The sequence below is a fragment of the Euprymna scolopes genome, chromosome 14 (assembly GCF_053919585.1).
Source record: "Euprymna scolopes isolate OS-2025 chromosome 14, ASM5391958v1, whole genome shotgun sequence".
Taxonomy (NCBI): Eukaryota; Metazoa; Mollusca; class Cephalopoda; order Sepiida; family Sepiolidae; genus Euprymna; species Euprymna scolopes.
This window is the reverse complement of record NC_136495.1, coordinates 149,393,410-149,419,746: the sequence shown is the minus strand read 5'-3', so window position 1 is coordinate 149,419,746 and position 26,337 is coordinate 149,393,410. Positions and strand designations below refer to the sequence as shown.

General features: G+C 31.0%; 1 protein-coding gene across 1 annotated transcript in view; it reads right to left on the bottom strand.

Annotated features, from left to right (window-relative positions):
- Window positions 1-279: 279 nt before the first annotated feature.
- LOC145293284 (exosome RNA helicase MTR4-like) overlaps window positions 280-26,337 on the bottom strand; it is a 68,838-nt gene continuing 42,780 nt past the window's right edge. Inside the window, exons 14-26 of the mRNA XM_080139886.1 lie at window positions 24,689-24,814; window positions 22,525-22,675; window positions 20,703-20,875; window positions 18,846-18,917; window positions 15,527-15,646; window positions 14,671-14,781; window positions 13,368-13,460; window positions 11,252-11,347; window positions 8,752-8,915; window positions 7,282-7,444; window positions 3,313-3,475; window positions 1,437-1,541; window positions 280-436 (exon numbers count right to left, since the gene is read on the bottom strand). Of these exons, the coding sequence (XP_079996012.1) occupies window positions 384-436; window positions 1,437-1,541; window positions 3,313-3,475; window positions 7,282-7,444; window positions 8,752-8,915; window positions 11,252-11,347; window positions 13,368-13,460; window positions 14,671-14,781; window positions 15,527-15,646; window positions 18,846-18,917; window positions 20,703-20,875; window positions 22,525-22,675; window positions 24,689-24,814 (1,590 nt within the window). The 3' untranslated portion in view covers window positions 280-383. The remainder of the gene's footprint in view (window positions 437-1,436; window positions 1,542-3,312; window positions 3,476-7,281; window positions 7,445-8,751; window positions 8,916-11,251; window positions 11,348-13,367; window positions 13,461-14,670; window positions 14,782-15,526; window positions 15,647-18,845; window positions 18,918-20,702; window positions 20,876-22,524; window positions 22,676-24,688; window positions 24,815-26,337) is intronic.

Below are 26,337 nucleotides of genomic sequence, written 5' to 3'. Positions count from 1 at the left end.
TTTCTGGAAGAGTAAAAGAACAAAATGTATGGCAATCTCCTGGGAAAAAGGATTTTTTTTTAAAAATTTCAACACGATATATTCAGACCCTCAACTGTCACTTTGGTTTGATTTGCCTATATTTAGATTGAACCCAGGGTAAGATGGCGGGCCGGACAAAATTCACTTGCGAGCCAGATGTGGTCCGTGGGCCGGGAGTTGTTGACCCCCGTTATAAACCATCAAATATATTGACCTTTTTGTTGGGTTTTTTAAATTATGATAAAAAGAAAACAAAACTTTTTTGAGAGGAAAAAAAGTGTTTTAATTCAGAAATAAAAATTTCGATATTCCAATGTTATTTACAATGAAGAATTAAAAGACTTGAAGAATATTTTATTTCTTTATAGGTACAAACTGGCAGCAAAGACAATGTCTCTCTTGATTTTCCGGATTCCTGGATAAAAGAAAAAAAAAAGAAAAGAAAAGGCAAAAATTATATAAAAAGTAATTTTCAAAAATTTTATTTATTTTATTTTTTTTCACCTCAATAAACATTGGGATTTCTCTACTGAAGCATTTTCGGGTGGGGGTGGGGTCAAAATGTATCTAATGTAAATATTAATTTTGTTTTTATTTTTTAAAAATATTGAATTCATGATTACAGTCTAAAGTATTTATTTTCGATGAGATTTTTAAACGAATCTTAGGTGCTTCTTTATTATTAGCCACAATTGAAAATCACATTTCAAATAAAAACACTTTGATGCTGAAATAAGTATCTTCACCAAAAATTAGAAAAAAAAAAGTGATCAAGTAGAGATTATTTAGAACTTTATAAAAATAAACATCGTTCTTATTGTATTTTCTCATTTTGCAATTGTTCGGAAGTTGATGTAAAATCAGTCTTTCGTTTAAGCAAGTAAAAACGAACAAGGAAATACGATAAAACTACGATTTACAATAAAATTTTGCTTGTAATTTATTTTCCACTTATCTTTTTTTCCTAATTTTTAGTGAGAATATTTATTTCTGCAGGATACGTAAGAACATCAAAATGTTTTTACTCAGAATGTGAATTTCAATTGTTAAAGAAGCACTGAATCTTAATTTACTAGAAGTTATATTGAGGAGTTACAGATAAGGGGGGGGGGTAACTAACAAACAGAGGTAAGAAAATAAGATTTTTATATAATTGCTATATATTTAAAAAAAAAAATCAGAAGAACCAAACGATTCATTGTTCACTGCACCTTCATTCATAAAGAAACTGCTTATTCATGTTTCCATGTTTATACACAGTTTTGAACTCGCACCAATTTAGTAAATTATTGAATTATTAAATAGTAAATGCCAAAAATTAATCTTTGGAATAAACTATATATTTGTATGATAAAAATATTGGTTATAGTCAGGTAACATACTTCCTAACGAAAAGAAAAAAAGAAAATGCTTACCGTCTGAGAATTTGGCTTCCAATTCTGTATTACCAATGGCTTTTGAAGCTTGGCACATTTGCCGTAGCATTTCTTCCAATCTGCGCATAATTCGAATCACGTTTCCTTTTTGGAGGAAAAAAAAAAAAAAGAAAATATTTTAGAAATGGAAACCAGTTACATTCTTAAGATCACATTTTAATGTATTTGCAATCAGCCAAGAACACTCATTCAAGAGAAATCCAAGGAACGGAAATGTGATCAAGTCTATTATGATCTCAAACCACAACCAGACTTTTACCTGTTGATATTTTAAGCAATGTGAAATTGGAAACCAATTAAAAAAAACACACACACAGATGATTATGTATTGATTACAAAATTATATTAATTATAAAATGTTGCTTTTAATCAACTGATTTATTTCCACCAGTCATGTATCATGTGACAAGCTCAGATTCTTTCTCTTCTCTTAACAATTGTTCCTTTCAGACATTTTTCGAAATGTGAAATTGGAGACCAGAACATAAAAAGACTTCACATAATTATTTACGGCTTACAGGTGGAGGGAGGAAATATACTAATTCAAATTTTTGATTATATAGTTTTTTTTTAGGAGAGATGAGGGTCTTAATTAAAAAATTAATGACTACTTCACAAAAAAGAAAAAAAAAAAAAGAAAATTGCCACATTTTGTTTAGTAAAATTAATAACTGCAAAACAAATATTTTACAGATATTTTTTTTTATATTCTATCTCGGGCAACACCAGGACACTGCTCCTGTTAGTTATAAAATGTTTCTTTTGACCAATTGATTTATTTCCCCCAGTAATGTGTAATATTTTTATTGGGTGACAAACAGATTCTCTATCTTTTTTCATTTAAGATCACTTTTCTTTTGTTCGGGGGGGGGGGGGGCAGAGGTCACGTCAGGGTTCAGCAAGTCAACTGTCTTCAAATTTCACTCTGTACAATTTTGTCTAATCACCTACTTCCCAGTTTTATTTGGCCAGTTAATCTTTCTGCGATCCAAGATATCCATTCTCCTGCAATGGTTTAGTTGGTTGGTTGTTTTTGTTTCATGGCATATCAACCTGTTTTAGGTTATTTAATGCCAAATCCAAAGATTTTGAAGAAAATTTTTTTAATAGAATATATTTGTTGTTTTCAAGTCGGTTTCTATTTAACCCATAGTTGGGACCCTAACAGGTACTACCACTCCGGGTCAGAGTGGACCTGGGAGCAATGGCAATTAAAGGGTGGCTCTACACTCCCCAAAGCCCGCAAGCTGGAGCCTCACCATCGGATATAGTTTAAGGTCATGTCCAAAAGGATGAATGCTCTGCATGAACATATCAGTATAACCGATTCATCCTTAGTATAATCACTATCCTGAGCAAATATAGAGCTTTCAGCAAATCCTTTTTAATGTGTAACATTGCAGATCGATATATAATCATGAACCTGTTATTATGCTGAAACTGATGAAAGAGAATTGGGTAAGGGTCCTGATTCACTTTTGAATTTCATTATGTGTATAATCAGATCGAAGAATACCGCTTTCCTTACTTTCTCTCCCAATAAACAAGAACGGCTCCATTATTAATGCATACCTATTTAATCTGCAGGTTAAGTGATAAAAAAAAGTATTAAGGAATAAATCATTAAAAAAAAATGAAGAGATTTACTGGTTTTGTTGATCCAAACAAAAAAAAAAAGCTCTTTTTTTTTTAAAGATTTATTTCTGCATTTAATTTGTTTTTCCTTTTGTCTCCATGATATTTTATGATACATTTATCCACATTCCTTCAATACACATCAAGAATGATGGAAATAAAATTTCAAACTGAATGTAGTGCAACCAACAAAACATCTAAAGATAAATAAAAATGTTACCTTCAAAAATATCAGTCATTTTGCAAATTTGAGCAAATTCCGCCCCATTACACCAAGCGTTAACCACATCCATCACATTAGGTTTAAAAGAGTCGACGTATTGTTCTTCATCCATTTCAATTTTTGCTTCTTTGCTCACTCTTGCTATTCTTCGAGCCGTATCCTATAAAAAGTTTTTTTTTTCAAAATAAACAAATTAGTTTGATCATTGACTGACAGGCATTTATTCAAATAAAAACACAGACATGGTTCAATAAAATTTAGCCAGAAAAAAGTTTTGTTGACAAAAACATCTGATCTTGTGATTGCTATATGCAGTGACATTAAAACTTTTAATGTAGTGAAAGTGCTTGACATGATAATCCTTGGTAAGTACCATAAATAGGATTCTAATTATATTTTATGCCGAAAAGTAATATTTTAAGTTTTAGTGAAACCAAACAAGATTTTTGTTTTTTAAGTTTAAGATTAGCAGGGCTACCTGGCACTGCCTGATACATGCATAAGAGTAAATTTAGAATGAAACCAATTTAGTTTGAAATTTCATACAGATTCCTAAGTATGAAAAAGCTGCACCTGAAAGGATGAGGTTACATTGGTCGAAACATGAGAAAAATGTTCAGATTCTGCACATAACTGGGAAAATGCACCCCTTTACATATGGACACATCTAAAACTACTTAATCAATTTACATGATTTTTGGAATATGATATTTTTGTTTTGTCATTTACATATATAAAAGCGAAAATGTATGTATGTGTGTTTGCTTTTTCTGTATGTCTACAAAAGGCTTCTTTCAGAGAAGCGGTCGCTCGCCTAACAACTTTTTAAAACTTTTTATAGCACATATAAATCGTAATATCTCATAGTTAACAACGAAGCTCGCCTGTCTATTTAATTTGCTCGATTTCGGGAAGATAAATATTCAACATTTGTCGCTCGCCGCATGTGGGTTAGTCTTTTTCCGATAACATCTTCGGGGGAAAAAAAAAAAAAAAAAAGTGTTCAGCAGAAAATACTATCCCGCAGTCAAACTTGACCTCATTAACTCATTAAAACGGACACCTGCTAAATCCAAGTAATTAAATAAATTCAAACGTGTTTCCGTTAGCATGTCGAGGTGGGGCAATCGTTAACGTCGCACGTTTTTTGTTTTTTTTCACATTTTAATTTACAACTTTGCCTCAAGGGTTCAGGTTCGATCCTCATACTTACTTTTTTTTTTTTTTTAACCCCCACCCCCGGAGTTTCCAAACACACCTCCAAACACCCGGGCAACGCCGGGTACCCCTCGCTAGTTGGTACATACATCATACTGATTTTTCTTTATTTTTGTTTTTTTTTTGTGTTCATTGTAAAACATTCATCCTAGGTGAATTGAAACGGCTTCCTCCAAGGGAATATTAAATTCAGAGGTGGTACTCAGTCCCATTTTTTTTTAATATAGGTGAAATTCTGGGCGAGAAGCAAAATAGCATTGAATATTTTTGACTTACATTTTTGTTTCATTTCACATTCAACTTATAATTAGAATAAGGATATAAGCAGGATAAAAATCGTTAATGATGCAGAGCTTTTAAAAGAAAAAAAGGTCTAACATGAAAGATTTATCATTTTTATTTTAGAAATAAAAATTATTTAGAAACAAAAATCAACTTGACTATTGTTCTTTTAAATAAAAAAGAAAAAAAATAATTTCTTCATGAGAATAAATATTTCTTTTACTTAAAAAGATTTAAACTATGTAACTCGATTAGTTAATAAATAGGTTGGAAAAAAAATGCAATCATTAAAGAATTATTCAAAACGAGTTAAAATGAATTTTAGCTTTGTTTGATTGCAAAGCGCAGCACGCACTCATACAAGATTTCTTATTGCTTATTTAGAATTACATTTATTAAAAAAACAAAATTATAGAAAATCTTTTATGATGTATGTAATCATGGAACAAAGATGTCATATTCCAAAAACCAAGTAAATTGACCAAGTATTGTTTTTTTAACAGAAAAAATCCAATTTACCAAGCGAGACAGTAACTTTTGCTCAGCCATGTTTTTGATTCAGCATAAGGGGGAGACAACTCAATTTGATGTATTAAGAGCCTTATAATGAACACATTTAGTATTAGAAATGTTAAAAATTGCTATTGTCTTAAAAAAAAAAAAACTGATTGATCAATTTGCGTGATTTTTGGAATATGACATCTGTTCTCAAAGGATTAGAAAAATAAAAATAAAATATAAAGACTTTTCTGTATTTCTGTTTTTTTTTTTTTTTAAAGTAATTCTTATGCATATTTCGGTGGTTGTTAAAAAAGAATAGACTGATTGATTTTTTTTTTTTAAATATATGGTTTTAAGCAAAAACAGTATTACATAACTTAACTGTCATGCCAAAAATAGTAATATATTAAAAAAAATATGTACAAAAATAGTAATATATAAAAAAAAATAAATATAAAAAAATATACAAAAATAGTAATATATTCAAAAAAATAAATATAAAAAATATACAAAAATAGCAATATATTAAAAAAATAAATATAAAAAAATATACAAAAATAGTAATATATTCAAAAATTACGAAAAACCGTAGATTAGAAAGTTATTTAAAGTTAAAAGTAATTTTTATGGAAAATTGGATAAAATTGCATTTTTCTTACACAGTATAAAGTAGACAGTAGTTGTCTACATGCAGGGGACATAACTCCGAAACGAATATTTTAGATTATTTGTGTCATGGCTGCAACATTTGTTGTCTAGATCAATAGACTTTTTTTTTTCTTTTTTTTAAACTAAAAACACAAAAGCAGTTGTTCTACTTGATGAATTTTCATAATTTTTAGATATATTACTATTTTCGACATGACAAGCACTGCATATTTTATGGCCTTGTAGGCCAATAATAATTTAAAAAAACACACTGGTATAATTAACACTAATAAAGACCATGTCACCGTCAAAAATTTTCGGGCAGTTTACATAAAATGCCTGAAGGAGCCAAACAAAAGTTTTGTGATTTTTTAATCTGGTCAATTTTTTCTGTTATTATAAAGATAATTCAATAAAAACTAAATTGAAAAATGAAAACTATTTTTTTTTTTTTGTTACGAAAGAAAATAAAATGAATAATTATAGGACAATTTTTACGAAACTTTAAGAATATTCAAATTAAGAAAAAAAACACTCATTGTAAGGTAAGTTTCATGAATAAATGTTTATTTTTTAAATAAGAAACCACTGATGAAAAGATTTTTCGATTTTTTTGTTCAAAAACAATTTTTTTTTCCATAATAAAACAATAATAGTTGATAAATGTTTTAAATGGCATTGGCTCCTGTGATTTCATTGGTTTACAGTTTTGGCTCCTTTTAATGTTTTACGTAAACTGGCTAGAACATTCCAACAATACTACAATCCTTATTCTGCAAATGAAAAAGTGTATTAGCAAAAATATGTTACACGAATACATGTGATGATACTGGGAGCATAACCGACACAAATCCGTTAATTCTTTCCCACTTGCAAAAAATGGTGTCAAAAGGTCAGAAGAGTCAAGCCAGAGCCCCTAAAAGTGGACTCTGGTCTTTTAAAAATTGCCTGAGGAGCCTCATCAACATTCCCCAGTCAGGACATCTCAGGCAGTAAGCAATAAACTTATTCCACCTTAAAGAAGACGAAGGATAAGATCTGATAAGGTGAATATATTAAGACTACCTAAAATGAATACGTCAGCCCACCAGATAAAAGGCCATCAAAATGACCCAGTTTCTGCTTGACTGATTGAGATCAGAATCTCGACTGGTACGTATCAGCGACTGAGTGTGTGATGCAAATCGCCACCCACAACGTATTAGGTGTGATTGTATTTATTGCCTTTGGGTAAATTTGGGTAAGTCCATTATTCCTGAAATAGGCATATGAGCTTACCCTATAACAGCACATTTATAACAATTCACTTTTCCTTACCTGCATAATTCGAAGTGGTCCGCCAAGAACTTCTGTGAGTTTAGGGGTTTCTGAGGATTTTTCCTGGCAAACAAAACAGCTGAGAAGGGCACAAGTTTGCTGGACCGTCAAATTAGTAAAGACACCGTTAAATAAAAGTTCAGTTAGAAGCAGTTCTTGTCCACTGGAAAGAAGAATTTTTTTTTTTAATAAAATAATTTTTAAAAGGTCTTTTTTGTACTGTTTTTTCCAAAGAAATAATTTTATAATTTTTAAGGGAGAAAAAAAAAAAAAAAAAAAAAAAATCAAATTTACAAATCTTTTGCAAAACTTTTTTTTAGAGTTTTCATTTGTCCAATTTTTATGTAAGTTCTTGCTTTGCATTTTAAATAAATATATAAAAATAATATTATATATTATTTATTTTTAACTATAAAGATAAGGATAACTGTCCGCATAAAAAAAATGAATACACAAGGTAAAAACAAGTAAAAATCTAATCGTACCTCCTAACAAATGTAGTAGTGAATTTGAAAAAATTAAAATTACAGAAAAAAAATAATTAAAAAATAGAACATTCTATTCATTTTTATACTTAAATTTAATATAAAAATTATTTTAATTACATCAATGAGTGAAAAAAAAATCCATAAAATGTGGATTGTTTAAACAAATCCTGTTATCACATTAAAACTTTGAGAAATCGTCTGCTCTTATGTTTACAAAATCAATTTATCATTAAAGAGAAATAATACCAATAAAAAAACATGAGTAAGACTAAGAGAAAGAAATAGAGAAATAGAATATAGAGTAAAGGAAAGGAAAAAGAAAAGTGTAAAAAAAAGCAAGAGTGGAAATAGAAAAATGTACTTTAATAGAAAATAGAAAACAAAGGCAAATATATGATTAAAGAAAATCTCACCAGATAAAAGTTGAATATTTTTACATTTAAATTGTTTATAATAATCATCTATTTAATTTAACATCCGTTTTATATGCTGACATATGTAAGACAGCTTTTAAAAGTTCAAGTTAACATATGTCTAGTCAGGTTTATTTAACACACTTTTCTCTCAAATCCATCCTTATTAGTTCCTCACACGTTTTCCTTGGCTATCCTCTGCCAACTGACTTAACTCAACTGTTCTGCATTTAACCCCAAAGCTCTTATCCATTCTTTTCATGTGACCATATCAACAAAGTTTCCTGTTAAGCACACATTTCCCTATACGATGTAAATTTAATCTTCCTCCGAGGTCAGCAGATCTGTTTATATTTAATACTTACATCACACATCCATTGTATCATTCTCATATAATTGTATTCATGCAACGCATGTCTTTAATCCTCACTGGCCAGGCTTCACTTCCATACATCATTAAATTGCATATTCATAAATGATACACCAGAATAGCGTATTTCTCAAATCAAAATAGGTGATATTTTGGTACGCAAATTGTAATTAAAATGGAAACAAAAGCGCCAACTGACCTGTCAATTTCACACGCTACCCTGCCTTTCATTTCAATTACATCAGAAGAAGTGGCATAGCCAAGTCGTCTTAAAACACGTTTACGACATTTCAGTTCATCCATTTGCAGCAGAGATTTCTTCCTTTTTAGTTCGACTTTGATGCTTTTGATGTCTTGGCCAATCTGCAAAATGAATGGAGGAAAGAAAAAATTATGCTTTAAGAAAAACAAGCGAAAAAATATACAAGGATGGATTTTTAAGTGAAATAAATGATCCATTCAGCATTCTCCTTATTATCTATATTATATTTGTCTTGGTTTGTCTACTTTTTCTTAGAAACTACAGAGCCGATCTGGATGAAATTTTGTATGTACCTTTGTTATGATAAGGCGCAGCAAACTAATTATTATGGTATCCATTTGATGCATTAATAATGATTAGTATTCAATGCCGAAACAAGTATAAATTAAACCATATTTTTATCATCAACTTGGCATAAAGCATTCATTATAAGTCAATGGTATATAACTTTTACACATTCGTTTTCTGACATCACTATTTTTAGTTTATTTAATGACAAAAATAAAGCTTCTGTACACAGTTAATTGAATACAAGTTGCTATTTATATTTATAACAAGAGAAATTGTGAGCTAATATCTTATAATTGAACATTATAGGTTCAATTGATTGGTTGGTTTTTAACATATCAATCCTGAAAGATTATTTGTAATAGTATTTGCTTATATTGTTTTTTTTTTAACGTATATTTGTAGGAATATTTGGGGAAATGGGTAAAGACATTTTTTCGGTTTTCCAAATTTCCTTGAAAAGTTCTGTAACTTATAGACCTTCTTGACCACTGATTGCCATGGCTAATGATACACTGCCTAAAAGTACTTCCCTCAAGCTCCTAGGGTTAACATTCACAGACAACATAAATTGGAACAAATACATTGAGGCAATTGCCAAGGCTGCTACGAGAAAGGTGGGTTCTCTCTACCATGCTAAGAGGCTACTCACACCTAAGAGTATCCTGTATCTTTACAAGGCCACGGTTCGTCCATGCATGGAGTATTGTTGCCACATCTGGGCTGGTGCATCTGCCACTAGTCTCTTGCTCCAGGACAGGGTTAAAAAAAAAAAAAAACCCTAATAGGGCCTGAACTATCAACTAAACTCAGTCTATCCCATCGCTGAAACGTGGCATCCTTGTGCCTGTTTTATAAGTATTTCAATGACAAGTATTCTGATGAACTCTGAACACTAGTACCCCCGACGTCAATACCTTCAACAAACCTGACAAGCAGCAAAATCCCACCTTACGCTGTAGACATCCCTAGGCCTATTACTCGAATAGCTTTTTCCCTCCAACTGCTGCACTTTGGTATTCCCTCTCAGACCCCTGTTTCCCAGACTGTACTGACATGCAGAAATTGAAGTGTAATGTGAACAGGTATCTCACTGCCCAATTCCATATATAGTACCCACAAATCTTAAGATTTGTTTCAAACCCTTAAAATGCTTGGTTTTTGTTCAGAATTTCCCCTATATTAAAAAAAAAAATAAAATAAAAAGTCTATATAATGTATATACCCATTGTGGAACGAAAATGTTTTATTAAAAAAAAATCACAAATATTGATCAAGTAGTTTTATTTTTACCAAAGAAAATCAAATTTTATGAGTAAATGAAAAGAGACTGCCTCTCATAGCCATCTTGAAGAAATAAGGAAAGATGATTTAACAATAACTCAATAACTCAAACTAGCAATGCTTATTACCATTCGCTTAAAATCTTTTAAAAATGCCGCATCTACGAATGCTGTGTTCTGAGTACTACTGCATGGAGCAGAGGCTTAGACCATGTATGTTCGTCACAAGATTATATGCTACCGACATATCATGGGCATCAATTGGTGGGATAGATCACCAACGAAGAGGTGTAAGACGTGCTGGCAGCTGCTCCTTGTTCCAGACACTCAAGATATGACGATCGCGCTGGCTTGGACACCTGCGCAGAATGCCTGATGGCTGTCTCCCTAAGGATATCCTCTACAGCGAACTGGCAAATGGATCAAGAAGCCGCGGTCGCCAGGTGCTGTGCTTTAAAGATGTGGCCAAACGGGATCTGATCGCTCTTGGCATCGATGTGAATGTGTGGGAGGAGCTAGCCGAAGATAGACCAGCATGGTGAAGGACTTGAGCACCTTTGGTTCGAGAGGCTGACGCAGAAAAGACAAAACTAGTGACTACGTTTACTGTTGTTTGCATTAATCTTTCATAGATTGCTTGCCATTATTATTATTATTATCTTTTTGTTCTGTCACAGAACATTTTTTCTGTATTTTTGTTTTTTAATATAGGAAGAATTCTGGATAACCACAAAATGCTTTTAGTGACACTGGAGTTATACACTCACTTTTAAATACAAAAAAAAAAAAAAAAAAAAAAAAAAAAAAAAAAAAAAAAAAAAGAATAGTTTGGTAAAATGAAGTAGGAAACATTTTTTTTCACAAACCTTGGCTTTGCGCTCATAAAGCGAATATAATTCCTGGAGTTGTGGATCCTTGTGCAGAGGGTGTGAATAAAGTCGGTGTTCAAAAGCTTCAGTTTTCTGCAAGGAGGGAAAAATATATTGAAATATAAAATCATGTTCAGAAATTTTGTTTATCACTGCATCTACTTTGTAGATCCCAGAACTCTTTAATTTATTGCTTTCTTTCTATGCTCTTTGTTCTCATTAATTTTTTTATAATTCTCAAATTTAATTATGAAAATTAAATCCACAAGAATGCATTTTGGTTTCTTCATATACAAAGTCATTTTAATAGGTGACAAAAAAAAAAATGAATTGCTTTCTAGCCCTTTGAAGTTCAAAAAGAATTTAAAAATGTTTAAACTGTCGCATAAAAAATCATTTCTTGAATTAAAATTATCAAATTCTCATGTACGAGGTGCCTTAAATAAGTTTCCAGACTTCTTTTGTATGGCCACTTTTATTGATAGTACACACGAAACTCCAGCCCCCTTTAAAGTAATCTCCTCCGGCTGCAATGCACTTCTTGTACCATTCCAACAACTTCTGGAAGGTGCCATGGAAGTCCTCTTGTGTGAGTGTGTCAATGACTCTTGTCACAGCCTCTCCATCTTCCCAATTATCTCATAACAACAGCCGCTAAGGTTTTCCATGAGCTTATGAAATAACCAATAGTCACAGGGAGCAAGGTCTCGACTATACGGAGGATGAGGAACTGTCTTAATTCTCATCTAGGTCAAAGTCTGTGACTTTCTTAAAGCACCCTTGGGACAAACTTTACACAAATGTTACGCATCTTCAGTTCCTTGCGAATAATTGTGTGTACAGTTCCCACACCGACATCAAACTTAGCACTTATTGTCTCTATAGACACACAATGGTCCTTATCATTGAAATTATTTAAGTGGCCAATCAACTCTAGTGTTCTGACTTCCTTACTCCTCCCACACCACTATTATCCCTCACAGACTCTCTGCCTTCCTTGAATCTTTTATGCCACTCAAAAACTGATGATTCATGCAAGATGGTGTAAAAGTAGTGCGAAGCATTCCATACATTTCTGTATCATTTTTTCCAAGTTTAAAACAGAATTTTATCGCATATCGTTTTTCTAAAGTGTCTTCACACCCAGATTTCATTTTTGAAATTCACCAGCTGTGACAATCAGGCTTTAGTAGAGTGTATTCCAATTCCTGCTGTAGCTGTTCATTTGAAACACAAATCATAAAAATTGGTCAGTCATCTCATAAGATGTATAGCAATAAGACACTGAATTTTCAAGAGTCTACAAAAATTTTTAAATGTCTGTACAAAAAGTCTGGAAACTTATTGAAGACACCTCATATTATTTGAAAGGTTGAAAGTTTTAGAATGCAATAATTTTATAAAATCACCTCAACATAATTGATGATAGTTTTATAACGATTGAGTTCAATTAAAAATTAAATGATCAAACAATATAATAAATAAATTTAATTTTCAAAATCCTTGGAACAAACATGAAAGTAAAAAGACTTCTGGGCAATGTAGAGATGTCGAGCTAATTCTGAATAAAACTTAAAGGAATCATTAGTTAAAAAAACAAAAAAAAAACTGACTTTATGAGCAAGTTATGGTTTGTCATAATTCAAACATTTCAAAAGATTTAAAATCAAAAAGTGCAGATAGAACCTTTTTAATAGAGTATTTATAATATTCACAAAACAAAAACAAAAAAAAACACTCAAGTAGCTACAACCACTATATACAATTCTCCCCATGCTCTATCTGTGCCTAAATTTAAATGCAGATTCCATGAACAAATCTTTTCCAGAACTGCCCACCTGTGGAACACTGTTCTGCTGGCCTGCTTCCCGGTTGAATACAACATAGTAGCCTTCAGATCCAATGTAAACAAGTTCTTGTTGAGTCGTCCCCATAATAAAATTCTACCCAATTTACACTATTAAAGATTACTAAACTACCACCTTACATTCATTAATCCTTATCCTCGAGTCCCCCTTAAGCCTTGATAAGTAGTGACTCCCAAGTTAAAAAAAAAAGAAACAAAAAAAAGTCAGGTGACAAGATGTCTTGTGGAGAGAGAAGCAAAACTCACCTTGATTACTTCTTTCAAGCCTTTTTCTCTGATTCCCATGTCATCAATTGGATCCAAGAGTGGCAGCAAACCAGAAAACCTACGTGAAACTTCCTGGGAAATTAAATTAAAATTTTTTAAATAATGGACATATTTTGCTTATCTATTCTATAAGATAATCTACATTAATATGACTGATTTGTCAGTTTATATGTTCACTATTAATGTAAGGTATTACATCGAGGAATGTGAAATTTGGTAGGAATATTTTGCTACTTAAGCAGATTTTCCTGATGTTATACAAATTTATCTTTTGCAATCTCTGAAGTATTTTGTTTATACTTTTGTTTTTTTTTGTTTTTTTTGTTATTTGAAGATAAAGTTTTTACCTCATTAACAAGATTTAGTCGCTACGTAAATGACACAATTATATATTCTCCAAATAGGAACAGATTGAAACTGAAACTGAAAAAAATTTTAATTTCTATAAGAACATTATTTTTATCATATTGTGTATGGTTTGCTTTTGCAGTTAAAATCATTGCACTTCAAGCATTGTATGTAAACACGCTGCAAGCCAAACTAATAACTGAATAAAATCATATGCCTGTGAAAACAGGCTTTTTATCCGAGCAGACATCATCTTATTTGCATATGAGTAACAAAATTTCACGTTACTTCATGAATAGAGCTATGACGGAAATATTTTTTTTTTTCTCTCAAGTATATATCCAACACAAGTTAGACACAGTAAATCACTATCTAAAAACATAGATATTAATTCATATATACTCGAGAGTCAAAATAATGAAAAGAATATTCTCTTGTTGTTATAGTCCTATTCATGAAACCTGTCAGCATATTATTAGGCCCTGCCACCATTGTTTTTCTTTTTTGCTGTAATTAAACTTTACACGCTACACAAACTCGCCCAGAAATTTTAAGCAAGTCCCTACCGCACTCATTACTTACAAGTGACAACAAGGCATTTTATTACAGCAAGATGTATTTTAAGTTCTTATTAAAGCAGTTTCTTGATTGCTTTGAAATATTTTGGGAGTCTGACTTCATACACTGAAGAGGTTTAAGATGTCTCTGCAGTATGAATCAATCTTAGGATAAATATCCCAACTTTTTTTTTTTTTTTTTACTAAAGTTGCATTATTTTCAGTTAGATTTATAGTGAAACATCTTATACCCTTCATTCTTTTTTTTTTTTTTACTTAACCAATTAAAAATTAATTAAATCTCTTGTGTACTTAGTCATTTTATGATTGAGTAGGTGGGAGAGTCTTGGAGTGAATAAATGAAAATTCTTATTTACCTGAATAGATTTCAGTACACTTAGTCGGCTGTCGGGTGATCGTAAATCTTTCGGTATATAAAGTCGAACAGAACTAATAGATTGAATCAAGTGTACCAAAATCGGAACAACCTGCGAATGAAGAAAGAAACGAAAAAAAATTATTTACACGGAAAAAAAAAAAAGATTAAGGATGGGGGAGGGGTAAGCAAAAAGAGAAAAGTGTGAAAAAAAGCATGAAAAACATTTGAAAATAAAACCAAAAGATTAAGCAAAGGAGACATAACAAAGAGATAAGAGTGGCAGAAAAAAAGAAAAAGGGGGCTCTTATCCATAATCCCCTTTATATTTAAAAACAAAAATAAAGAAAATATATGATGTACATACCTGTGACTAAACGAAAATATCATATTCAAAAAATATGTAAATTGATCAAGTATTATTTTTATACAGAAAATCATTTTTAAGCAATTAATGGAAATTTGTAGGCATTGACATAATTCTTGTAAGTTTGAATTATTGCTGAGTTATCTTTGTGTTTTGTTTTTTTTAAAGATTTTCAAAATGGCGGAAAACTGTATTTACTCCAAATTTTATTCTCTTTATTTACTCATAAAATTTGATTTTCTTATTTAAAGAATAAAACTAATCACTTTACATGATTTTTGGAATACAATAATTCCTGTGTCACAGTTACATATATCATAGATTTTTCTTAATTTTTGTTTTTCTTTTAAGATGGGGGAATTCTGGAGAAAAACCAAAACAGGAAATAATAGAAAAAGAAAAAAAAGACACAAATAACTGAAGAAAAGACAAAATAAAATAAGCAAAAAAGAAAAATATTTTTAAGCGTATGTATCTAATTTGAACTAACCTGCATTTCTCCTTTCTTGCCTTGCGGACATGGTTTTATTGCTGCACTACTGCTGGCATGTGCAGTTTCAGGGCTCAGGTGAATCAGAACCTCACAAACATATTGAACTTCACCATCAGACTTTTAAAAGAAAAAAATAAAACGCAATGAGAAATTATGCCATAACGATATCTTAGCTCTCAAAGTGTGTTATATATCAATGTTAGTGACACATTCCCACTTTTCTAGATACATAAATTATATTAAATTTTGGAAAAATTGAAAAAAAAATTTTTCTTTTGAATAATCAAATTTATATATTTTGTATTGTCCCTCTTGTTTTTTTATAAACCTCAAGTTTTGATAGCTTTTTACTTTTACATATGAATTCCGTATTGTTTCTCTCCATGCAAAGTCTCTCCTTAACCCTCACTGGCCAGGTTCCATTTCTCTTAGACTAGACTTGGAAGTTCAGAAAGAAAAAAAAAAAAAAAAGTTGCGTTCAAATTGTAGATTGATAAAATTAACATGAAAATGGAACTTAGCTAAGGTTAATGCACAGTTAGTCATAGTTGGAGAAAGTGATTTTTTTTTTTTTCTTCCATTCTAAATTCCTAAAAATTTACAGACTACAAAGAAAACGCTAACCTAAGCTGCAGAGAAACATAACCAGAATGAAGAAAACTGTTGGAAAAATGTAAATAAAAATTCCACAGGTTACTCAATTCATTTTTGGAATACGAAGAAAGAACTACAAATAGAATGTGAACTTAGCATAGACAATTCCATCGATTAGGCCAATCAAGGTTTACCCCGATCACTTCAAGTGAATCATTACATATTTTCATTAAAAATATTCTAGAAATGTTTTTGTTTCAAAATTTTCTAGATGAGTATTGATAATTTGGATTATTCAGACTTCTATTTTCAATTTGGTTCACAAATTTTCATCCAATATTATCTCTGACCTTTTTCAGATGCCTCTAGTTGGAACTTGGAAACTTGTATGGTATTTCTATTAGGTTGACAAGAAAGCTCTTGCGGAATTTTTAATCTTGATTTCAAATGATGTATTTTCGAACAAGTTTTTGTTATAATATCTTCACATTATATATCATTTGAAAGAGCGTTTTTCGCTATCGTCTTCTTTTCAGAATGTTGCATACAAAATGGAAAAAAAAGCAAATTTGCACAATTTTCTTTTTTCAATTTAAGCTAGGCCGAAAAGCTGCTGAAACAGCTTGCGATATCAACAAAGTGTTTGACTTATGACCCACAACTGAACACACAGCACAATGGTGGTTTAAGAAATTTTGTGGCAGTGATGAGTCTTGAAAATGATGAGCATAGTGGTCGGCTTTCGGATGTTGACAACAATCAATTAAATAGCCTTAGTCGAAACCAATCCATGCACAACTGTTTGAGAACTTGCTTCTGAATTAGACGTAGCATATACAATTATTTTTAACCACTTGAGAGAGGTTGGAAAGGAAAAAAAAAAATTGATAAATGATTGCCTCACAAATTGAACGACAACAAAAGAAATGCCGTTACACAACAAGAACGATTCGTTTCTCGACCAGGTTGTGACTTGCAATGAAAAGTGGGCTGTTTACGACAATCAGTGACACTTAGTTCAATGGTTAGATGTCAACAAAGCTACATGACATTTCCCAAAGCTAGAGTTGCACCAAAAGAAGGTCATGCTGTTTGATGGTCTGCGACCAGTCTCATCCATTAGTTTTTTGAATGCAGGCGAAACCATTACAGCGGTGAAGTACTGTCAACAAATGGATAAAATGCATTAGTCAACAGAAAAGGCCCAATTCTCCTCCATGACAATGCCTGACTGCACATTGCTAAACTGACCCTGCAGAAGTTGAACAAATTGGGCTACAAAACTGCCTCATCTACAATACTTTTCAGACCTCTCACCTACCGAATACTACTTTTTCAAGGATCTCGACAACTTTCTGCATGAGAAATGCTTAAAAAATCCAAGTGATACCAAAAACACCTTCAGCAACTTTATCGTCACAAGATTTTTACATTACTGGCATAAGTACACTTGTTTTGCGTTAGCAAAAGTGTGTTGATTCTGACGGTGCTTATTTTGATCAACAAATTTTTGTTTGAGCCGAGATATGTTCATCTGAATGTAAAAGTTAAAAACTGCAAGAACTTTCTTATCAACCTGATAATTGAAACTTATTTAATGCACAGGAAAGGGGAGGGTAGATTGTTCATATTCTGCCAGTTATGACAAGATGTAAATGTTAATTTGTAATTTTTACTAATTAACACTTGTGATAAGAATTAAACATTCAACCTCTAGAAAATTGTCAATTGGAATTGATTGTTAACCAATATTATTGTTAGGACATATGTTTACGTGAACAATTCTAGTATGAATTTTGGCAGTCTTAAACAATCTTGTTTAGTTATGTGGCATTAGTGATTAGAATTATATTTTTAGCTTTTAGCCTGATGATTTTTTGCAGGAACAAACCGAGCATGCGGGGTTCCCCTCCACAAATGAACAAGTCTGGAAAGAGAATTTCAAAAGTGACCAAGATATAAAAGAGGACTGCTTTGTCATGGAAGTTGAATGCTGTGACGGTGAAACATACCTTGTGCGATGAATGTTATGCAAAGAAACTTTATTTTCCTTGATGCGCATTGCCATGATACGCTGAAGGTGATTATGATGAATCGACAAAAGGAAAACTTGCTACGCGCTGGTGGAATCCTTGGACCGAATGCTGTAAATTTATCATCAAAGGAAACGATGGCACTGACATTGGGCATGTCGATCATGATGAAGCTGTATGTTGGGAGTGTTGACTGCAGTGAGCCAAGTTATGTCTGTGATTGATGTGAAAAGTTGGATTTGAAAGGTTCTGAATAAAATAAATTTACTTTCACCATGACTAATATTTGTGTAAAATTTCAAAAAATCCAAGGCGTGGTTATTGCGAAAAATGTGAAACAAATGAATGGGCGTGAATTATCAGGCCCAATCCTTCCTTTGTCGAGGGACGAATGAAACATGGATGCTTCTATGTATCTTACTTGTCATAGATATATTTTTATACTACTACTATTATATAAATTTTGTTCCCAAGTTTGAAAAGATGCACCCGATATAGATCTGAGATGACATTAGCCAAAACGTTAAAAAAAAAAAATAACAAAGATGAGAATAATAATCCAAAGAAAATTGTTTTACTTTTTAAAATAGAACATCTTTAGAGGAGAGTTGGTAAAATTTTTAAATTCGACAAAATAAATAAACTGCCGAATAAATAAAATTAAAAGATCAAAAACAAATATTACTTACTTTACCCTGATTGGCTTTCTTCTGTACATTGACAACTGCACCCCATCCAAAATCGTCTTCTCCATTTTTCACCTGAAAACATAAATGCTATTTTCAACCAACAGTTTTCTAATCAAAAGAAATATCTTTATTATTTTTTGCAACAATGTTGGTTCACTGTCATGTCAACCATCATTGAATCATTTTATACATAATGATTATGTACATCTTGTATAGTATTGTTAATTTTCTTTTTATCAGTGATAGTAGTAGTGTTGGAACACCACCTTTGTATTCAAAGTGATAGAGTTTCCTTTCTTGCATGCAAACGCCTGCATTATGTCACCCTCTTTTTATATATATATATATATATACACACACTTGTTGTAAAATATGGCTAAATATGATGTTTTAATTTAGGGATATTTCGTACATATTAAAATAGAGTAAAAACAAGTACTGTGGTTAGAGTGGTTAGAATATGAAGTTCATGTTTCTTAGGAAATCGTCGATATTTTTATTTGGACGTAAACTAAGAAACATGAACTTCAAGGTGAAGACGCTAACTTAATCATATAAGAAAAAATCAACAACAAAATAAATATATAAAAAATATATAAACAAAAAAAAAAAAAAAAAAAAAAACAGTAAAATTCTCTATGGTTTCATAACGTAATGGATTAGACATCGGGGTGTAAGGTAAATTCCTAAATACAGTCAAGCTACGCTGAAGAGGAGTAGGGCCCCGAAACATGCATGTCCATAGATTACGGTTTTAAAAATAAAAAATATTATTTGTTTACACCCAAATAAAAATATGGACGATTTTCTAAGAAACAAGAACTTCGCTAAGTTAATCGTATATCGTTAAAAAAAATTTTTTTTTAAATCAACAACAAAATATATATATATATATATATATATATATATACTCGGGGTTTTTTTTATATTCAAAAGTAATGGACTAATGAATTCAACGAGGTTGTTAGATAGTGCTCAATAAAAAGAGCTGATAATACTTGTTTATTGTTATATAAACATGCTCACATCCCGCTGCTACAAATAGCCACTTGTTTCAATCAAACAACAGATATCATCAGGCAGCGACTTGACTATTCAAAAGTTCAATGAATAAACTATATTATTCATTGAACTTTTGAATAGTCAAGTCGCTGCCTGATGATATCTGTTGATTGAAACAAGTGGCTATTTGTAGCAGCGGGATGTGAGCATGTTTATATAACAATAAACAAGTATATATATATATATATATATATATATATATATACATACACACACACACACACACACAGAGTAATATATAGTAATAATAATTAATAATAGTGATATTTACAACAAGAAATAAAAATAGATTTAAGACTCCTAAAATTCATGCTAGAATTGAATTGTCCGCAAGGACTCATGGTACAGTGGTTAGAGTACTTGAAAAAAAAAAAAAAAAAAAAATCGATTGTAAAAGTGATATTCTCCTGAAGGTTGAAGGTTTAATTCTCAGTGTGGACAATCGAAAAATACAACTGCGAATTACTTAGGACCTCTATCCAATCATGGCTGACAGAACGAGAGCATGCTACCTCTGTGAAGTAAATAGAATTCCGTCCAAATACCTGAGTTCGACAAAATACACCTGAGGAAGGTCGGAAGTTACACCGACCAAAACGTTGTGAAACTCACACTCAAGATGAGAACAATAGTCCAATGAATCCAAATAATAGATATATCTACAATCTCAAAGAATACACAAATTTAATTCACCTAATTTTATAAAGATTTCTTATTAGTTTAGTTTAACTAAAGGTTCAATCGAAAAAAAGAAAATGTTATTTATTGTAACATTCATTAGGATAACTGCCACACCTTGATGAGCCTTCCAGGTTGCAGAAACGGTAAAATGTACTCTGGTTTTGTAATGAAGGACTTCAATTCATTGGCCAACGCATCCAATTGTTGGCGAATTTTGTAATAAGCGGAAATTTGGTCTTCATTTGGAATGGACAAACTGCTGAAGTCTTTCTCCCATTTTCGCAAACCTGAAAGGAACAAGAAAAATTAGTTATACTAAAATAAATTCAATATTAAAAGAAAAATCTGCTTTGCATTTTATGAACAGAATTTTGGTTTTTATCCAGAATTATTCCTATACATATTTAAAAAAAAAAAAAAAAAAAAAAAAAAAAAAAAAATCTGTATGATGTGTGTGTCTGAAAAAAAAAAAAAAAAAAAAAAGCATATTCCAAAAATCACAAATTGATCAGGTAGTTTTATTTTTAAACAAAATCAAATTTTATGTATATCAGAGAAATGACCATCTCACTCGCCATTTGGGGGGGGGGGAAGGAATCTAAAACAAGGAAGATAACTCAACAATAGTTCCAACTTGCGAGATTTATATTGTAATTGCTTTCCTATTAATCACTTAAAAATGATTATCTTTCTAAATATTAAACTACTCGATCAATTTATGTGATTTTTGGTACATGATATTTTTGTATTGTCATGGGTACGTACATCTTACATATTTTTCTTTTATCTTTTAATATAGTTCCCTATAGTAGAAAAACAAAAATAAAGAAAAATCTGTAAGATTCTGAACAAGGAACAAATTTTCTCATCAGATGTATTCAAAGAAAGAAGAGGTATTTGGTAACATCCAAAGAAATTCACTTTTTTAAAGAAAAAAATAAATTTAAAATATTTTCAAAAAATGATTAAAACTTAGCAAATTTTAAATTTAATTAAAACTTTAATTTATAAGTTGGATGCTTGTACAGTTTAATAAAGATATTAAAAAATGAAAATATTTTTTAAAAAGTCATATTGTACATACCCATTATGGAATTAAGTTCTCAAAAAAAAGTTTCACTTAATTTGATCAAGTAGTTTTTTTTTACAGAGGAAAAACAATTCGTTATGACACCGAGCAAAACGTAGCCATATTTCGATTTTTAGACCACAAGGAGGAAGAGAAGCTATTATTTAACATGGCGAAGAGGTGTTGGTGCTTTAGACGGAGTTATCTCCCCAGTGACGCCCCCCTCCCTTTCTCGTGATCTAAAAATTCAAATCTTCAGCTCGCTGTCATAAAAAATTGTTTTTCTGCTGTAAAAAAAAAAAAAAAAATAATAATAATCAAGTGAAATTTTTTTCGGAAAACTTCATTCCATAATGGATATGTATAATATAACCTTTTCAATATTTTCATTTTTTAATGTCGTTATTAAACTATACAAGTACCGTAAATTGATTTAGAACGTTAAATTTAACTACATAGTGATAATTGAATTTTACAAAAATACAATATTTATTTATACTCTTGTTTACAGGTAGAATTTAAAATAAACGATCACATTTTAGAATTTTAAAATGCAATAATTTCTTTCATAAATTTAGAAATGAATACATCTGCTAATTAAGTCCATTAAAATAGTCAAAATATTTCTACAAGAATCGAAGCTAATGAAAAACACTTTTTGTTTTAAATACAATGTTTAATAATCTAAAGATGTTGCTAGTAAAAAAAAAAAAAAAAATCAAGAAAAAAATAAGGGAAAAGGAAGTCCTTTTGTTTATGAAAAGATATCTATACAAAATATGAAACCTTGCAAAAAAAATTCTATTAAAAACATTTTTTTTATATAAATTGGGTGGGGGGGGGATTTTTTTACTGTGAAATACTTACGTTCAAGGTATTGAGGAATTGAAGCATAATTTTGAAATTGGTAAAACGATCGCTCCAACATGTACTCGGGATTAATTTCCTCAACTCTAAGCAGATTAAGAACCATATTATACGTCAAGTGGAATGCACTGTTCAAAGGGTCTGGTTCTCCCTTGAATAAAATAGAGGAAAGGAGAAAGAATTCCAAAGTGATTATTTTGAATCAAATTCAATAATTTCAAGCATGTGAGCGTGGATGAATATGTCGAATGCTCCTTTGTAATGGTCAAGTGATTTTTATCCAAATCGTGTCATGACTATCTAACAATCTGAGATTTTATTCTTCAAACTGAACTGCATAAAAACATTCAGACAAACATTGCTGAAAGGAACATAAACAACTGAACACCTTTTAAGTATATTAAACTAGAGTACTCAAGGAAATAAGGAATAAATGGCTGCAACACAATAGTTACTGAGAAAAAGAATTGAGCACTCTAGGCAGTTGATAATAAAGATGCAAGCCTATATAAAGCATTATAATTTCCCTTTTATAACAAAGGCAATAGTGCAGGGTGAGAAATCCAGATGACGGTCAGATTCCGAATCTTGACTCGGATCTACTGATGCTATTTCACCCATAGCAAGTGGAGAAGGAGATGGATTCATAATACATTTTTTTGCATATGACACGTTGAGCTGATAACTAGTGCAAATTCCGTATTTGGAATGAAGATATTTCGACAATTAATCTGATTTTAGCTTTTCTACATTTTACAATAGGTCCCTACTTTTTGCAAAAAAAAAAAACATCTATATTTTAAAAAAACAAATTACATTACATTGAAAAGTTTTGTTTTGTAGTTTTTTTGTTTTTTTTTAAATATCAACTCCTCACCATGATTAATTCTGTCCCTGTTGACCCATTCCATATTTGGAATGAAGACATTTCAACAACAGATCTGAGTTTACTTTATCTACAACAGGTTTTTACAATTGCATAAAAAGCCAATAAGTACTTAATTTTAGTTTAATGGACAGAATTCCAGTTTTCTTTAACAATACTTTTACTTACAAGTAACATGGTTGCCCAGCGTGCATGAACAGCAAAATAGAAAAGTTGCAAAGTGTGCGCAACATCTTTCTTTGAAAAATATAATTTTTACCTCTCTATCCTTTTCGCTTGCAACTGGAAAATTTGCTGATAAATTGATTAATTAGAAAAAAGACAATCACCATATGGGAGATTGAACCAGCTACCTTTGGAAGAGGAAGGGTCATAAGAATATAAAATTTACAAGCAGTCCTCATTTGCATTTACATTCTGGTTAGGGTAGATGGCAATGTTAGATTTTTGCAGTTCTTGTAGGGAAGTGCCGAGGTCGCCTTATATACCGCACACAATAATCACAAATGGTAACCCATCTGGAACTGACCAGGCTCAACATCGTTTAACTTAGGCGATCTAATTAGAAATTGTGTGTTAATGTGATTATAGCGTACCATTCACAAATTACATAACATTAATAAAGTTGTTTTTGTTTTAATGATGACCAATCCCCACTCTGATTAATTCTGAAAAGAATGATAAAAAAAAAAGTGGCTATATTTTGTCTGAAGCAGTAGTGAACAAAAATACTGTTTTGTGGGAGAGTCTTGTGTAGTTTTTGCCTTTTAGTTAAACAAAAAAAATTTTCCTTTATATAATATTTTTTTTTTTAATCTATATTGAATGTTTCCTTTAGCTTAAAATAAAATAAATGGTTTTTGTCCAGAATTCCCCCTATATTTAAAAAAATAAATAAAATAAAAAATCTATAATGTGCATACCCATGGCATACTCCAAAAATCATGTAAATTGATCAAGTAATTTTATTTTCGAATATAAAAATTGCCATCTTGAATAAACAAAAGGAGATAATTCAATTCGAACTCCTGAGACTTTTTTGAAAAATTTGTTTTCAGCCATGTAATGGCTATGATTTACCATTAATCACTTAAAAATCATAAAAAAATTAAATTCTATATAAAAAAATATCTACTTGATTAATTTATGATTTTTTTTGGAATATGATCTTTCTGTATTTTTTTTTAATTTAGAAAGATTTCTGGACAAGAACAAAGTAAAATTTTAAATTAAAAAGGATAAGAGAATATGATTTCAGTTGCTTCCTGCTTAACTCACCTGAACAATCGTCTTTGCTGCGGCAGGACTCATTTTTTCATCAACCATCAAGATAACAATTCCACGGTCATCAATACCACGACGACCGGCTCGTCCGCTCATCTGAATGTACTCGCCTGAAGTAATCTTTAAAATAATAATAAAAGAATGTCAATATTGGTATTTCCTCACACAGAAGAAATGTTTATTTTTTGTTAAATGAAAATTTTATTTTCAATCTTTAACATTACATAAACTTCCTTATGATTTCAGATAAGTTTGACCAAACAAAAATCAATAACAGTTTTGAATTTTTGAGATGAGGCTAATTGTTTATATTACTTGTTTTGATTGGACTATTGTTCTCATTTTGGGTATTATTTGTGCAAGATTACGGTTGGTGTAACCTTTGATGCAAGATGGAGAGTTAGACGATCCAAAGAAGCAACACATACGCCAAAAAAAACAAAAAGAAAAATTACTAAAACCAAACATAGAAACCAACAGCATATGGGAACCTTGAATTGTAGGAAAAACAAAAATTTGTACAACCCTTCTTTAAAATTTCAATGATAAAACAGAGATTGAACTTTATTAGAGTTGCCTCCCCTTTGCCAACCAAATTTTTTTCAGATACAAAACCACGAAAAAAAAAAACAAAAAAAAAATCCCAAAATACCAAACCGTCTATGGAGCCAGTAATTTTTATCCTTTGTTTCCTAACCAACATGCCTGATGAAGATCGAAGGCTACACCGACCAAAACATTGCACAAATAACGCTCAAGATGAGAAAAATAGTCCAATCAAAACAATTAATATAAAAAAAAAAAATCAATAACATGTTCATTGATCCTTTTGTTTTATTTTTCATTTCTTTTAATTTGTTTCTTTAATAACACGTTTGCGTACAAGTAAATGTAAGAACGGAAATGGATGAAAAGCTAAAATGTAAAGAAAGTTATGGTCGAACTCTTCAACTTTTTCAGAATTTTGTTACTTTGAGACAAAGGGAGAACAGGATGGAGCAGGTGCTAGAATGATTGTAATTGTTAAGATTGAATAAAGTTCAAGGAACTTTTGCCATTACTAACCAGCATAGCGTTATCACTATCAACCAAGGAAAGCGTTTATCAAGCAATGTGTGACGTATGAAAATGAAAATTGGCCAGTGAGGGTTGAGGACGTGTTGCATGGAGAGAAATGTTGCAAGAATGATACAATGCATGTGTATTGTGTATCTTAAAGACAAGCTTAGATTTGATAAGCTCAGAGGAAGATTAAATCTGGACAGTATAGGGAGATGGGTGCAGCAAAGTAGAATTCGGTGTTATGGCTACATTAAAAAAAATGGATGAGAGTTCCTGGACGCGTCGATGTAGAACAGTTGAAGGAGCAGGGTCAGTTGAAAGAAGATGGCCAAGGAAAATATGGGTTGGTTGGTATATTTAACGGCATCTCGACCTTGATTGTCATTTAATGGCTTCATGTTTTTATTTCAATCTTTATGGTTGAAATCAAGATGATGGACTTCTTTGGTAAGAACTTGGGTCGTTATTTATATATCCATTGTATACAACTTCAGATTTTTTTGTATAGTTCAGTTTTTGTTTTTTTTTAGGAAGGAAATGATGTCTTTTGTATCACTGTTTTCGAAGACTTCTTTCATATT